The sequence below is a fragment of the Mus caroli genome, unplaced genomic scaffold, assembly GCF_978045245.1.
Source record: "Mus caroli unplaced genomic scaffold, Mus_caroli_1 scaffold_10, whole genome shotgun sequence".
In the NCBI taxonomy this organism is placed as follows: domain Eukaryota; kingdom Metazoa; phylum Chordata; class Mammalia; order Rodentia; family Muridae; genus Mus; species Mus caroli.
In genome coordinates this window covers 43,870,181-43,883,989 of record NW_028227265.1, presented here as the reverse complement: position 1 = coordinate 43,883,989, position 13,809 = coordinate 43,870,181, and the positions used below count along the sequence as shown (strand labels likewise).

The 13,809-nt window shown below is 41.7% G+C and overlaps 1 protein-coding gene across 1 annotated transcript in view; it reads right to left on the bottom strand.

Annotated features, from left to right (window-relative positions):
• The window catches only part of Neto2 (neuropilin and tolloid like 2), a 68,247-nt gene extending 64,943 nt beyond the window's left edge, over nucleotides 1-3,304 (bottom strand). Inside the window, exon 1 of the mRNA XM_021170078.3 lies at nucleotides 3,033-3,304. Coding sequence (XP_021025737.1) covers nucleotides 3,033-3,066 — 34 coding nt within the window. The 5' untranslated portion in view covers nucleotides 3,067-3,304. The remainder of the gene's footprint in view (nucleotides 1-3,032) is intronic.
• Between the last annotated feature and the right edge of the window lie 10,505 nt (nucleotides 3,305-13,809).

Here is a 13,809-nt window from a genome sequence, read left to right as displayed (position 1 = left end):
GGGCAGTTTGTATGCTTCATCTTGATCAAAGGAGTCAACTCTCCACATCTATAGAAACTGTCAAATTTTCATATGATCAAACATTTGAAAGAATAATTGCTATCATCTAGTGTTGTAATTTCTAATATACTACTCAACCTAGTTTAAGCAGAACAAAATTAAACTTTCAGTTAGTGTATGGTACTCCATCATAGGAAATATTCTGAACATGTTGAAAAGTGGATGGCTTCCTACCACAATGATAGCAGCCCTCCTCTTAATTGTTCTGGCCTCTGAAGGGTGTCTGCTATTAAGGTTGAGACACCACCTAAGAGCCTCTTTTCTAATTCAACCTTAAAGTACTCCAGAAACACATTTAAAACATCAATAATTATTTTAAAAAATAATAAATAAAAGGATGATATATTATGTTGATCAGGTACAGCCTCTAAAATTTGAAATATTGCTTGAAAAACAGGCATGAAGTTTATAGTCTATTATTTTCCTATCTAATTCCCAAAGGACTGAAAGTGGCTTTGATTTAAACTGGCTTTGTAATGTACACATCCTTTTTCTTATGGAACACTGGTTTAAAAATTTAGATTGGCTTCTAGTTCAAGATTCACTGTAATAAAACCATTCATTGTTCAATATGAATTTTCAGTTGATAATTACACAATTTTTTCCATCTCCTCCTTTTCCTCCCCTCTGTGTTTGTGTGTGTGTGTGGTGGTGAAGTATTACGAGGGCTGAGTTAAAAAGCTTTACTGTTAAAGAGACAGCTTCCCCCTATATCTTTCCTGGATAGGTTTAAGACTAAAGAACAGAAGTTAATACTCAGTTCAGACAAGATTTTTAAATACAGATGGCTAAGGCATAGTTAAGCTCCATTATGTCATAAACTTAAACTCAGATTATATAGCTTTGAATATCAATGGGTCTAATAGGATTTTTCTGGAGCAAATGTACAATATTTGAGAAAAAAGCAATTGGTTCATAATTCCATAATTTAAAAAGTACTTTTCACTCAAAACCTCATAGTCATTTCTGGTATTTAACTGGAAAGTGTCCATTATATTTCAAAACAAGGATTTAAGTAAGTAGCACCTATAATTATACAAGTGTTAAATGGCTACTTAAGAGAAGAACCTCTTGATGTGGAAAAATTCACTTATAATACACTAGGGATGCTTTTTCATGCCTTGGAACACAAATGAATGGTAGCACTGAAAAGGAGTAGTTGTCTTAAGGTACATTTTAATAATATCTTATGTAGGAAAATATGCATTTGATTTGAAAAGCAAATGATTTAATATATGTAGTAAAATCCAGGCTATCCCTTTTTCTTTCAGCCTTCAGATCGCCTTCTCAGGTTCAAAATGTTTTTCTTTTAGTCTTTCTTGACCAAATTCTAATGCTTACAAAGCACAGTATAGAATTAAAAATAAGATTGCTCTCTTCTTAGCAAGCCCACATCACAATTTTTCTACAGCTTTAAAAATACTTCAGCATGTAAAAATAGTTCAGGTTGAATAATATTTGAAAAAGAAAAAAAAAAAAGCCAGATACTATACTGTTTTCACTGGAGCTCAGTCATCAGCACGGAATCTTTTCTGGATAGGCGCAATAATCCACACTGGCCAGAGAGGGCAGTGTGTACCCACTGAAAAGGCACAGGCAGCAGAGCTGCAATTCCTTGAGTACCTCTGGAGATTGCCCTATCCAGTTCAGTTTCATTGAGTTCTGCAGGTAAAGCTGTGTAACAGATCCAGCTGATTGTTGCGGGAGGCTACTCTCATATGGACGTGTCATTGTGATGATGGTGGGTTCACAATTAGAATGAAGAGAATTCCTCTAAGCAGCAGAAATCCATTTGTGCATGTGGTTCATTTATTATTAAAAGAGTGAAACAAAATGTTAATTTCCAAGGAAATAACTACATAATCAGGAGTTACAAGCAGCTACAAAGTTTTTTATTTGTTTTTATATAATAAAAGAATTATTAAGAATTTATGGATTAACTGAAATATTCACTGGCTAGAAGGTTATCCTGGCACAGTCTGAACATACAAGTATTGATATGCATATAGTTAGGTAGGTAAATATTTAAATTAAATGGCTGTAACGTCGATTAGTAATTTATGGATATTTGTCCAATTATGAAGTTTGTCTAAAACGTTGTTAGTTCAAGAACAACAGAAGTTCCACTGAACTTTCTAACAAAACAAATTTGAAAATAAGGTGTTAACACGTACCAGGAAAACATCGAAATGTGTAATTGTGCAAATATTAGGACTCAGTGCTAAAACTGTAAGTGCCAGTATTTTAACACTGTCTTACCTTCTATCTTAATATAAGAGGTTTAAAAAGACCATTCAGATATTATTCATTTACAATTAAATCATTAGGGGGAAAGGAAGTCATTTGCTGAATGGCGGTGCTTTTTCTTGAGATTTATGAAAGAATCAATCCAGGACGAGTTCTGGAATAAACTTTGACTCTCAATGTAAACCACCTAGAAATATTTATCTGAAACAGCACCTCCGCGGACAGGCAGCCTTTCAGTGGCTTTAGGAGCTCGATGCGGTCAGCTCGCCGGCCGCTGCCGACCCGTGCATCCTCCGCACAGGACTCATAAAGCAGCGGGACTCGGCGGTCCCGGGAAGACGGCGCGGGGCGCGGGGCGCACGCAGGGCCGCCTCGCAGCCCCGAGCCCGCAGTGGTGCCGCAGCCTCCCGGCCGCAGCAGGTGGGACCCGCGGGAGGCGCGGGCATCGGGGGCTTCTCCGAAACCGCTGCGGCGCGTCGGAGTTGGGGCTTTCGTGGTTTGTGTGCCATCACTTTCCGCGGTGGCAACCTGGGGCCACGGGCCTTCGCTTCGCACACTTTGCAAGGCGCGGAGTCGCCGGCGTCCCCTGGCCTCCGCTTCCCCTGGAGCGAGCTCGCAGCGGCGGCGGGCGGCCTGGCCCAGACAAAGGGCGCGAAGGCGGCGGCGCGGAGCGGAGCGGAGCGCGGCCTGGCCCGCAAGGGGGCGCTGCCCGCACCCGCGCTTACCTTTGAGGACCGCGCAGAGCTGCTCCAGGGCCATGTTCCTCAGCGTCGGCGCTCCGAGAGCGCCCGAGGCGGCGGCGGCGGCGGCGGTCACGGCTCGGAGGGGTAGCTTCGCTCCGTCCCCATCTCCGGCCGCCGCCGCTTCCTTGCAGCGGGCGCAGCGCCTCGGCCCGCCGTGCCGGGTCCCCGACGGCCGCCGCCTCCCGGCGCGCTGAGGAAAGCCAGCGGCGGCCGCTCCCGCGGCGGGCTCCCTTGAAGTGGCGCGCGCCGGGAGCCCCGGCTCATTTAAGCAGCGAGCGCAGCGCCGCGTGCCGGCCGCGGGGCCACTGCGCACGCGCAGCCCCGCCCGCCCGCGTGCCCCGCCCGCCACTCGCCTCCCGGGCCTCGCGCGCGGCCCACCCCTCCCTGCCGGTGTCTTCTCGAAGCCTTGAGCTCCCCCGGTCCGGTTTTTCCATCCCCTCTCGGAGGACCTCAAGCTCAGGTGCTTGAAAACGTCTGCTCAGCCTTGCTGATCTCGGTGGAGGGGAGACCCCTGCGGGGGCCCTGGAGGTGCCCGGGTGAGTTCACCGGGCCAGCAGTAAGGGTTGTTGCACCTACTGAACCTTGTCCAACAGTTACCAGGCACAGCGCTGCTTGAGGAATCCTCACTCCCAGTCCTCGCCACAGTGGGCTGGAAGCTCCACGCCAGCCAGAAAAGTGAAACTTTGTTGTAGCTGCAGAGACAGGCGCGACTGAATGCAGACTGGGTTTCCCCAAGGCCACCCCTAACCACAGCCGTACAGACGGACCGCTGAGCGCCACCGGAAAGGAATTCCATGTGTCTTGGATAGCTTGTGCATGATCTCTTCTTCCTCCAGCTCTTGTGCATTGAAATTGTCTTGCTGGCAGAGCTGCTCCATCCTATTAAAATAGAAACGACTTGAATGCAGGCGGGCTACAGTCAGTATTTCACACATCGTATATTTATTGGTTTGAGTTATGTGCATATAACAATGACTGGTATTGGGGGGCCTACCAATATTAAGTCCCTACCATAATTGATCTGATATATAAATGTTTATCTAGCAAATTATAGCTAATTAGAACGTCCAGCAACTGAACAAAATATTCCAAGGGTGTCACATTCTTTCTTTTCTTGGATCGCTCTAAGAAAGGCACAGAAGTATAAGCAATTAACAAGTTTATAAATAAAAACAATTAACACCTATTAGCATAAAGTTGTTTAGCCCTTTGCTGTGTGCTTCAGTGGTTATGAAAGATGTGTGATTTGGGGCTTATAAGGTGATCACCTGCAGTTAAATTAAAATTGCACCCAGGAACCAGTGAATAAGGCATTTTAGAACCTTTTCCACAAATAAAATAATGATAAATGGGGACAGCAGTTAATAATTCAGTTTAAGTCCTGGGCAAGAGTGGATAAAGAAACTGGGAAGCCCTTTGAGTTTCTGGATCAACAATGCATAGTTGTTGACTGAGGAAAAGGAAAAAAAAACCAGCCTTATGATGTCATCAGAGAACGCTCCATGAAAACGGGGAGAAAGAGGATGGAAAATGTTTGGATGGCAAGTGAAGAGGAGGGGTGTAGTCATGATTGTCAAGTGTCAGATAAGACACAAGTGCCAGCATGGAATTCGGGACAAGTGTCATCAGAAACTAAAGAGAATGTGGACTTTGAATGTGGAGATGCACTCATCTCTCCATTGGTTTTAGGATGTCTGTCTCTTAATCCTCTTGACACATGTCAAGGTCTTCATAGGAAACCGTGAGCATGTAAGCTATGCATATCCTCCTTCAGACTTTCAATCACCTCTAGATTAACTACAATACTGAGCCCAGGGATTATACAGTATTTGGTTGGGGAATAACGGTAGGAGGAAGATCTGCACGTATTCCATACAGACACTTAGAGAAGGTTGCTTGTTCCAGTACTGGTTGAACCTTTGATGCTGAGCCATCAGGATTCGGAGGGTTGACTGGACTTGTTTGAATGTTAGGCATGGAGGTTGTAGTTTGGTTCTTAGTCCAGGGCAATCATTTTCTTTTATTAGTGGAGTCATGGAGTTCTGTGAAGATCAATCTGGTGGCTGAGGGGATAGGTTAGAGAAACCATGGTAATTCACAAGGTGGAATTCGCTAAGCTTTGTAGTGTATGCTGATAGCATCATGTTGATGGAATCTCAGACTGCTGCCTCGCCTTGGGAGTAGACTTCAGTTGAGAACGCTGATTTGGTGCTTCCCTCTCTGTGCCTTCAGACAGCTGTCTTTTAGATGTATTGTAGTGAAATTTTCAAGGAAGGTAGTATAAGCCCAGAGCATAGCAGAGACCACCTTGTTGCCATATGTTAGCTAAGTCAGAAGGAGAGCACTTTGCCTTCTCTGAACTGAATTACTATTTTCTGAGAAGAACACCCAGTAGCAAGCAGCCAGTCACATTACCTTGTTTCACATTACTTTGTTTCACATTACCTTGTTTCACATTACTCTTGTTTCTCTAGTATCACCGCCAGTCTTAGGCATATACACAGTCTCTGCAGATGCTCGCAGGATTATTCCTGAAGTTCAGATCTGGTTTTCTCTCACCAAGTCACATGTAACGTTTTAATCGTGTTTTCTAAGCTGTACTGGATGGAACACACCTTTAATCCCAGCAGAGGCAGGTGGATTTCTGTGAGTTCAGGTCAACCTGATCTACACAGCGAGTCTCAGGCCAAGGCTACAAAGACCTTGCAAAACAAGCAAACAAACAAAAAACAAACAAACCAAAAAACCCATCAACATCAACATCAACAACAGCAACAGCAACAAAATCTCCAATCAAACAAAAGAGGGATACGCCATGGACTTACTAATGTTATGACTGACTTACTCATGAAACATTAAAAATTAACAGGCATGTTAGGACATGCCTATAAACCCAGCACTTGGCAGAGGATTGAGATGGAAGCAGCACTATTTTATCTGAACGTTTGTATACTTAGTGGATTTTGTTGTTTCTGTGTGTGTAGTTTGGGAGCTTTAACAGTTTATTAACAGTCTGTAAAGGCAGGTTGCCATGGCTACAGATGGTTAGTGAAGGAATGCTTATGTTTTTTATAACTCATAAGTTAAAACCCTAACCTGAAGTGTGAATGTATTTTGTGATGGGCAACTCAATAAATACTGAGGCTGATTGAGGTTCAGGACTCGGAACTGGTGAAATGAGTGTCCCTGAAAGAGGGAAGAAAGCTTGTTCTCATCACACTGTCACCAAGGAAAGGCCATGTGAGGACAGGACAGAAAGAGAATCCTCATAAGCTGAATTGGCCGGTGCCTTGATATGGGACTCCTGCCTCCAGCTCTGTGAGAAAATGCCAGCCACTGTTTAAGCCACTTAGTCTACAGTATTTTGTGACAGGCCAAACCGACTAATACAGAAACACAGCTAAGGAAGACAAAGGGATTAACTTACCAAACTCTGATATACAGAAAGTCTATTTGTATTAATAATATATGTATCTCAAACTGCCCTTCAGTAGTGTGCCAGTCCAGCTATAGTAATGATGCAATTTAGTGAAATACCAAAATTATGTAGGATATCACAGAGAGAAGATTTCAACTGTTATACAGCTATGGTCCAGGGAGGTTTAGGGAAGAAAAGGGGAGAATTACAACTGTTTTAAAATGTCTCGTGTAGCTAGGATCCCATGCCATGGGTGTCAGGGAGGCTGGAAGGCTGAGAGAAAGGCACTAACAGGCTAGACTTTTATCGTGGTCTCACTTCTGCCTCCAAGACCACCACCCACCCTCCACATGGGGTTTTATTCTATATTCCTCTTGTCTCTTCCTTTGCTTGTAAGGACACCAGTTGATTAGCTAAGGGACAAAGCATATGATCTTATTTAATAATAAGTAGATCTTTAGAGTCCCTGTCCTCAGTGTCTCCAGGAGACATTAGGGTTCTAACATATAAACTTACAAGTTAGTGGCATACACTTCAGATCATAAGGCACATGAATCTGTTAATGGCACCAGAGAACAGCCAGGGAAGCAAAAGTAGTTCTTTTGGTAAAACTATCAGTAAAATTTGTTCCCAATTTTTTGCTTAATAAAATTGCAAATTAGGAAAAGATTTTAAGAAATATTTCCTTCTGTAATAGTAATTTTTCTGTTACTTTATCAGGAAAATTTCAAGGTATCAGGAAGATTCTTGGCCACCACTTACTTTCACTTTATGAAAGACTGAGAAAGACTCCAGTTATATTCATTAGAATAAAATTGCTAACTCCATGGTATCCTTCCCTTTAAAGCTAAAATCCCATCTTGAAATGTCTGTTTATTTCCTATGTAAAGCCACTGTTAGCTGATACTAAATGCTCACTTCTCTCTGTAATATGAAACAATGTTCTTTCTTCTTTTCTCCTTTTTCTGTTTTCTGCCTTCCCTCTCCCCTCCCCTCCCCTCCCCTCCCCTCCCCTCCCCTCCCCTCCCCTCCCCTCCCCTCCCCTCCCCTCCCCTCCCCTCCCCTCCCCTCCTCTCCTTTCCTCCCTTCCCCTCCCCTCCCCTCCCCTTTTTCTTCCCCTCCCCTTCCCTCCCTTTCCCTCCCCTTCTTTTTGGTTCTGGGAATTGAATCCAGGGCTCTGAGGATGCCAGGCAAGGTTTCTATCTACCACTATATCTAACTATAGCATCAAAATAAAACAAAAAATTTTTTTGAGAGAGTCTTTTGTTGTCTTGGATGGTATCTAGAACTCACTATGTAGCCCAGGCTAGCCTCACACTTGCATCATTCCTTCTGGCCTCAGCTTCTCTCCTGAGTGCAGGGCTTATAGGCATATACCACCATACCTGGATTTAAGCATTTTCTTTTCTTTCTTCTCTCTTCTTCTTTGACCCCTGCCAATTTCTATAGTGGGGATCTAACCCTACCCCACCACATGTGTGCCTGGTACCCTTGGAAGCTGGGAGAGGGCATTGGATCATCTGGAACTGGAGTTATGGAAACTTGTGAGACAACACGAGGATGTTTGGAAACAAACCTGGGTACTCTGAAAGAACAGAAGGTACTTCTAACTACTCAGCTATCTCTCCAGCTGCAAGTATTTGTTAGGCAATAGTAATTTTTTGGAAATTCAGTTTAAGGACTTGATGAACTGTGAATGAATATCTGTACTTGTGGAAATATGTATATTGTTTAATAATATATGATAACTTCATAGTAGTAAATTCTACAACTCATTATGCATGTATGGAAAGTGTATAAAGTTATTAACCCAAATTTCTGAAACAATTTCGTGCTGTAAAATATATAACTTAGGATTTGCAGTGAAGCTCATTTCTAGATATATTTATCTAAAAAGAGAACTTTGAGAAAATATTTTGACATATTTAGGGCTTTGGCTGTAGCTCTACTGATATCTCATTTTCCTGGAATATTTGGGTTCAGTGCCCCAAACTGCAGGGGACAAGGGGACGAAGCATGTTGTGTGTCTTAGGGTTCATCTCTCTAGAGGAAGACAGAGATGTGAATTTACAGAAAACCTTTAACAAAGGTAAAAGCATCCCTTGTTTACAAAGTGGTTCTATGACTGACCAAGCCCTCAGAGGGCACCAGACTCCTTTTCTCTACCTCTACACCAGCATCTGGCTGTTGTCAGCTGTAAGACTGTCCAACTTTTGTTCAAGATTTTAAAAAATCTTTATATACCTTTCTTTAAAAACCATTCTAGTCTAATTCCTATATCTTGGTTACCAGCCAGCTGATGCACTGAAACTATTTTTCTTCATTTTGCGTCTTCATCTTTTTTATGAAGTGCTTGTGATGAATGGTGGTTGTTGATGTCAGTGCATTCCAATACGTTAAAAAAGCTGTGGTGGTTTGAATATGCCTGGCCCATGGGAAGTGGCACTATCAGGAGGTGTGGCATTATTGGAGGAAGTGGGACCTTGATAGGGGAAGTGTGTCACTGTGGGGCTGGGCTTTGAGGTCTCTATGCTCAAATTCTGCCCATTGTGGAAAGAGACCCTACTCCTGGCTGCCTGCAGAAGACATTCTCCTCCTGGCTATCTGTAGATCAAGATGTAGAACTCTCAGCTCTTTCTCCAGTACTGTGTCTACCTGCAGGCTGACATGCTTCCTGCCATGATGATAATGGATTGAACCTCCGAAACTGTAAGCCAACCCCAATTAAATGTGTTCTTTTGTAAGAGTTGCCTTGGTCATGGTGTCTCTTCACAGCAATAAAACCCTAACTAAGACAAATAAATGCCTACTGACCAGTGCTTTTCTTGTTTTGATTTGAACTAGTGGCCTTGCTGTATGGCTCAGACAGGCCTCGAGCTTTAGCTCCTCCTGCTACAGCCTCCCACTGTATCTGGCTGATTTATTGCCTCTTTTTGACTTGGAACCCAGATTTTCCAGGATCATTAAGTTACTTAGGTAGAAAATACTTAGCTGAGTGTGGTAATACCAACAAGATTAATAGTTCAAAGCCAGCCTGGTGACTATTTAAAAAACAAAAAAAAAACCAATCCAATTCAACCCCCCTCCCCCAGCCCCCAAAGATCTAAGTGCTTATGAATTTACATGTCCCACTTACTTTCAGTACTCTTAGGGGTTATATTTCTGAGAGTTAGGGATATTACTAATTTTTAGTCTTCATGTAACTTGTCTTAGCCTCATTTACTCTTGAAACTTCTTGCGCTGTTTACCAGAGCGATGGTTAATACTACATGTAAAGTTTAGGCTTGGTGTGCTTCAGAGATGAAAAAGCAAAAAACAAACAAATAAACAAAACCAAAATGTTTAACATGTAACCCCTAACTTGTATAGGGTGTACCCTAGCAGAACCATGTTTTTATTTTAGGCATTGAAGGCTATTTTGAAATCGATCAATCTTGTAAGATTTGTTGTTTAAGCAAGAGAGTAGATCACAAGACTGTTATTTTTGCTTTCTGAATCAAACTTGTTTACTCTGTTTAAAGGATCACGAGGGCAACTGTGAGACATGTTAAAATTAGACCGTGTCTACACGTAGACAGAGTACGTGCAGTCTTGTGGTTTTTGCCTTTATAAGTCTCAGGCTGATATGGCTAGAGTCTGTCTTGGAGTGCTCTTAGGTGTGGTTCACAGTGGACACCAGTACCTAAATAAAACGCCTCTTTTGTTGAAATGTCTTTGTGGTTATGGTGAATCGTTGAGCAATCCCAGACCCATAACACCAGATCCACATGTTATTAATCACTGTAATTTGATATATGGTAGAACAAGTCCTTGTTCTTTTTCAGTGTTATCATCAATTTTTGGTCCTTTGTATTTCTGAATATATTTTAGGAATAGCAGGTCCCAGCACAGTGGCACACACCTTTAATCCCAGCACTTGGGGGGCAGAATCAGGTAGTGAATATTGGACTTTTGAGACCAGCCTGGCCTACATAGAGAAATCCTATTTCTAAAAACAAAACAAAACAAACCACAGAAAGTTTCAGGAGTAACAACAATAATGACAGTAGCTATGGCCACACTTGGAATACTGAATAGAGTTGGGAAGCATTTGGTAACTGTAATTTTGATTCTTATAAGTAGGGTGTGCATTTGTTTAAGATTTTTATCAGTATCTATCAATAAAGTTTGATAAGTTACTCCACAGAGGGTGCATAGTGTTATATTTATTCCTAGATCCTTGATTAGTATTACTTTTGTATGTGTTTGATTTTTTTCTAACATGCCTGTAATCTTAGCATGTAAGAGGTCTAGGTAGAGAGGAGTGAAAAGCCAAAGGCCAGCCTGGTGGGTTACTGTCTTAGGATTTCTATTGCTGTGATTAACATCAATGACCAAAAGCAACTTGAGGAGGGAAGGGTTTCCTTATTCTTACAGCTTGTAGTCCATCATCCAGGGAAGTTACCTCAGGAACGCAAGGCAGGAATCTCGAGGCAGTAACTGATACAGACCTCTGTGGCTGGGCCCTCCCACATCTTTCATTAAGAAAATGCCCCATAGACTTGCTTATGGGCCAGTCTGATGGAGGTTATTTTTTCAGTTTGATATTACCTCTTCCCAGATGACCCTAACTAATAATCAATGCTGTATGGAGTAGTCCAGAGTAGTCCAGAGTAGTCCAGAGTAGTCTGGGCTGCATGGCCTGGGAGCTTCTGGGAGCTGCCTATCTCTGCCCTTCACTTCTGGGGTTACAGGCATGTGCAACCATGCCTGGCCACATTATACAAAATATTTTTAAAATTTAATATTTTAGGAGTATTTTGCCTACATGTAATCCTAGGCATTATGTATGTTCAGAGCCCATGGCCAGAAAAGGACTCAGGATCCCCTGGAGTCCACCATGTGGGCTCTGGGAATTAAGTGCTGGTCCCCTGGAAGAGAAGGCAGTACTCTTAACTGCAGCCATCTTTACAGCCCTCCACTCTAAATTTTAAAATTATTTGTGTCCATGTGCACTTCTGTGTGGATGTCACAATACACACGTGGAGACCAAGAATAGCTTATATGAAGGGGTGATCTCCTTTTCTCCTGAGGGGTCTGGAGATCACACTCGGGTCGCCAGCCTTGGTGGCTATCTTTGCCTGCTCAGCCATCCTGCTGATCCTGTTTGTGTCTTTTCATGTGGGTGCTTGGAATTGGCAATCATTGCCATGTCCCCAGCCCTCTAGTCTTTGCAAAGTTTGTATTTCAAAAAGTTTTATTTTTTGTCGATGTTGTATTTATGTATTTTGTGGTGTGTGTGTGTGTGTTGTAGGTGAGATGAGAAGGTGAACCGTTTGCCTCTGTCATTCTTCCTGTTTCTTTGAAGCAGGTCTTCTCACTGAACCCAAAGGTTTAGTATACGGAGCTTACTTTGATGTGCATGCTGGGATCCAAACCCCAGTCCTAATAGTTGTGAAGCACTCTGAGTTGAGCCATCTCTTAAGCCTCCAAGAAAGGGCATAGATATAAACTCTATAGGGTCAGGAAAGATAGCCTCACACATGAAGAATGGTGGGTATGGGCTTCTTAACATGGTCATACATACTCATTCTTTTTTTTTAATATTTTTTTATTAGGTATTTTCCTCAATTACATTTCCAATGCTATCCCAAAAGTCCCCCATACCCTCCCCGCACGTACTCATTCTTAAATTGAGCTATTTTTGTATTGTTGAGATTTGAATTTTTTTGTTTTTAGATTTGAATATTCTATATTTTGGATACTAGTCAACTGTTAGGATTATGATTTGTGAATATTTTTTTGCCTCTATCTTGTTTAGTCACTCTTGAAAGGATCTTTAGCAAAACAAACATTTTTAATATTGATGAAATAAAGTTTATCATTTTTTTCTTTTGTGGATCATATTTTTGATATTATTTCTGTCATAGTTAGGGTTTCTATCGCTATGATGAAACACCATGACCAAAAAGCAAGTTGGGAGGAAAAGGCTTATTCAGCTTACATTCCCACCAGACTATTCATCATTGAAGGAAGTTAGGACAGGAACTCAAACAAGGCAGAGGTCATGGAGGAGTACTGCTTACTGGCTTCTCCTCGTGACTTTCTAAGCCTGCTTTCTTACAGAACCCATGGCTACCAGCCCAGGGATAGTACCACTCATCATGGTCTGGGCTCTACCCTATTGATCAGTAATTGAGAAAATGCCTTATAACTGGATCTCATGGAGGCATTTCCTCAACTGAGTCTTCTTCCTCTCCTGTTACTCTAGCTTGTGTCAAGTTGACATACAAAACCAACCAGTATAATTTCCAAGAACTTTGCCCTCCTCCTTTCCCCTTTCTCCATGTATATATGATGTGTATATGTTTGTGCATATCTGAGATCCCTGCCTGCTCCTTTCCCCTGTCCATGCATATATGACATATATGTGTTTGTGCACATCTAAGATCAAACTGAAGGCCTCACACATGCTAGGCAAACACCCTACCACTGAACTATATCCCAACCATGACATTTTTACAATGGAATACAATTACATCACAACTTATGTGAGTCCTCCCTCCCCCAGCATATTAACACTGGTCAAGACTTGTAGTATTATTTTAAAAATAGTAAAGCGACATCCTTACTTTGTTCCTAATCTTAGTGGGTGGTCATTGTTTCTTAGTTTTAGCCAAAGATTTTTAAATGCATGTCTTTATCCAAAGGAAAATTTTTAGATTACAATAAAAATTAGGGATGGTTTTATTCATTGAAAGGATTTTTAAAATTTTATGGGATGAATCAACTGCTTTTGTTTTTCAAATACAGAATCACTCTTGAATTTGTAGGGTGAGACCTTGGCTATGACCCATCTTTTAATCTATTTATGGATAGCTTTTTATTATTTATTGAAATTTTTTGTGTGTGTCTGTGGATGAGGGATAATAACCTGAAATTTTATTTTCTTGTAGTACCTGTAATTAGTTTTCATATTGCGAATTACTGGCCTCATATGAGGAGTTTTCAGTATTCCTTATTTCTCTCAAAGGAATGTATGAGATAGTATTTCCTCCTTAAATGTTTACCAGTGAGATAATTCTCCCTTAGTTTGCTTTGTAAAGTTTTCTTTCTTTTAAACCTAAAACCACAATTAGAGAGTATTGATTTCTTTTGGATGACTTAATAACTTGTTATCTTTCAAAGAACAAATTAGCTACATTAAATTATTGATGCCTGGGCATAGATTTGTCCCTAGGACTCCTTCCTTACTCCTTTACTGTCTATAGGAGTAGCAGTGATGTCTTCTTTTTCTTCATTATTATGGCAATTCACCTGTTTTTTTCCCTGACTAGCTTGACCATAATATTTTCCCGATGT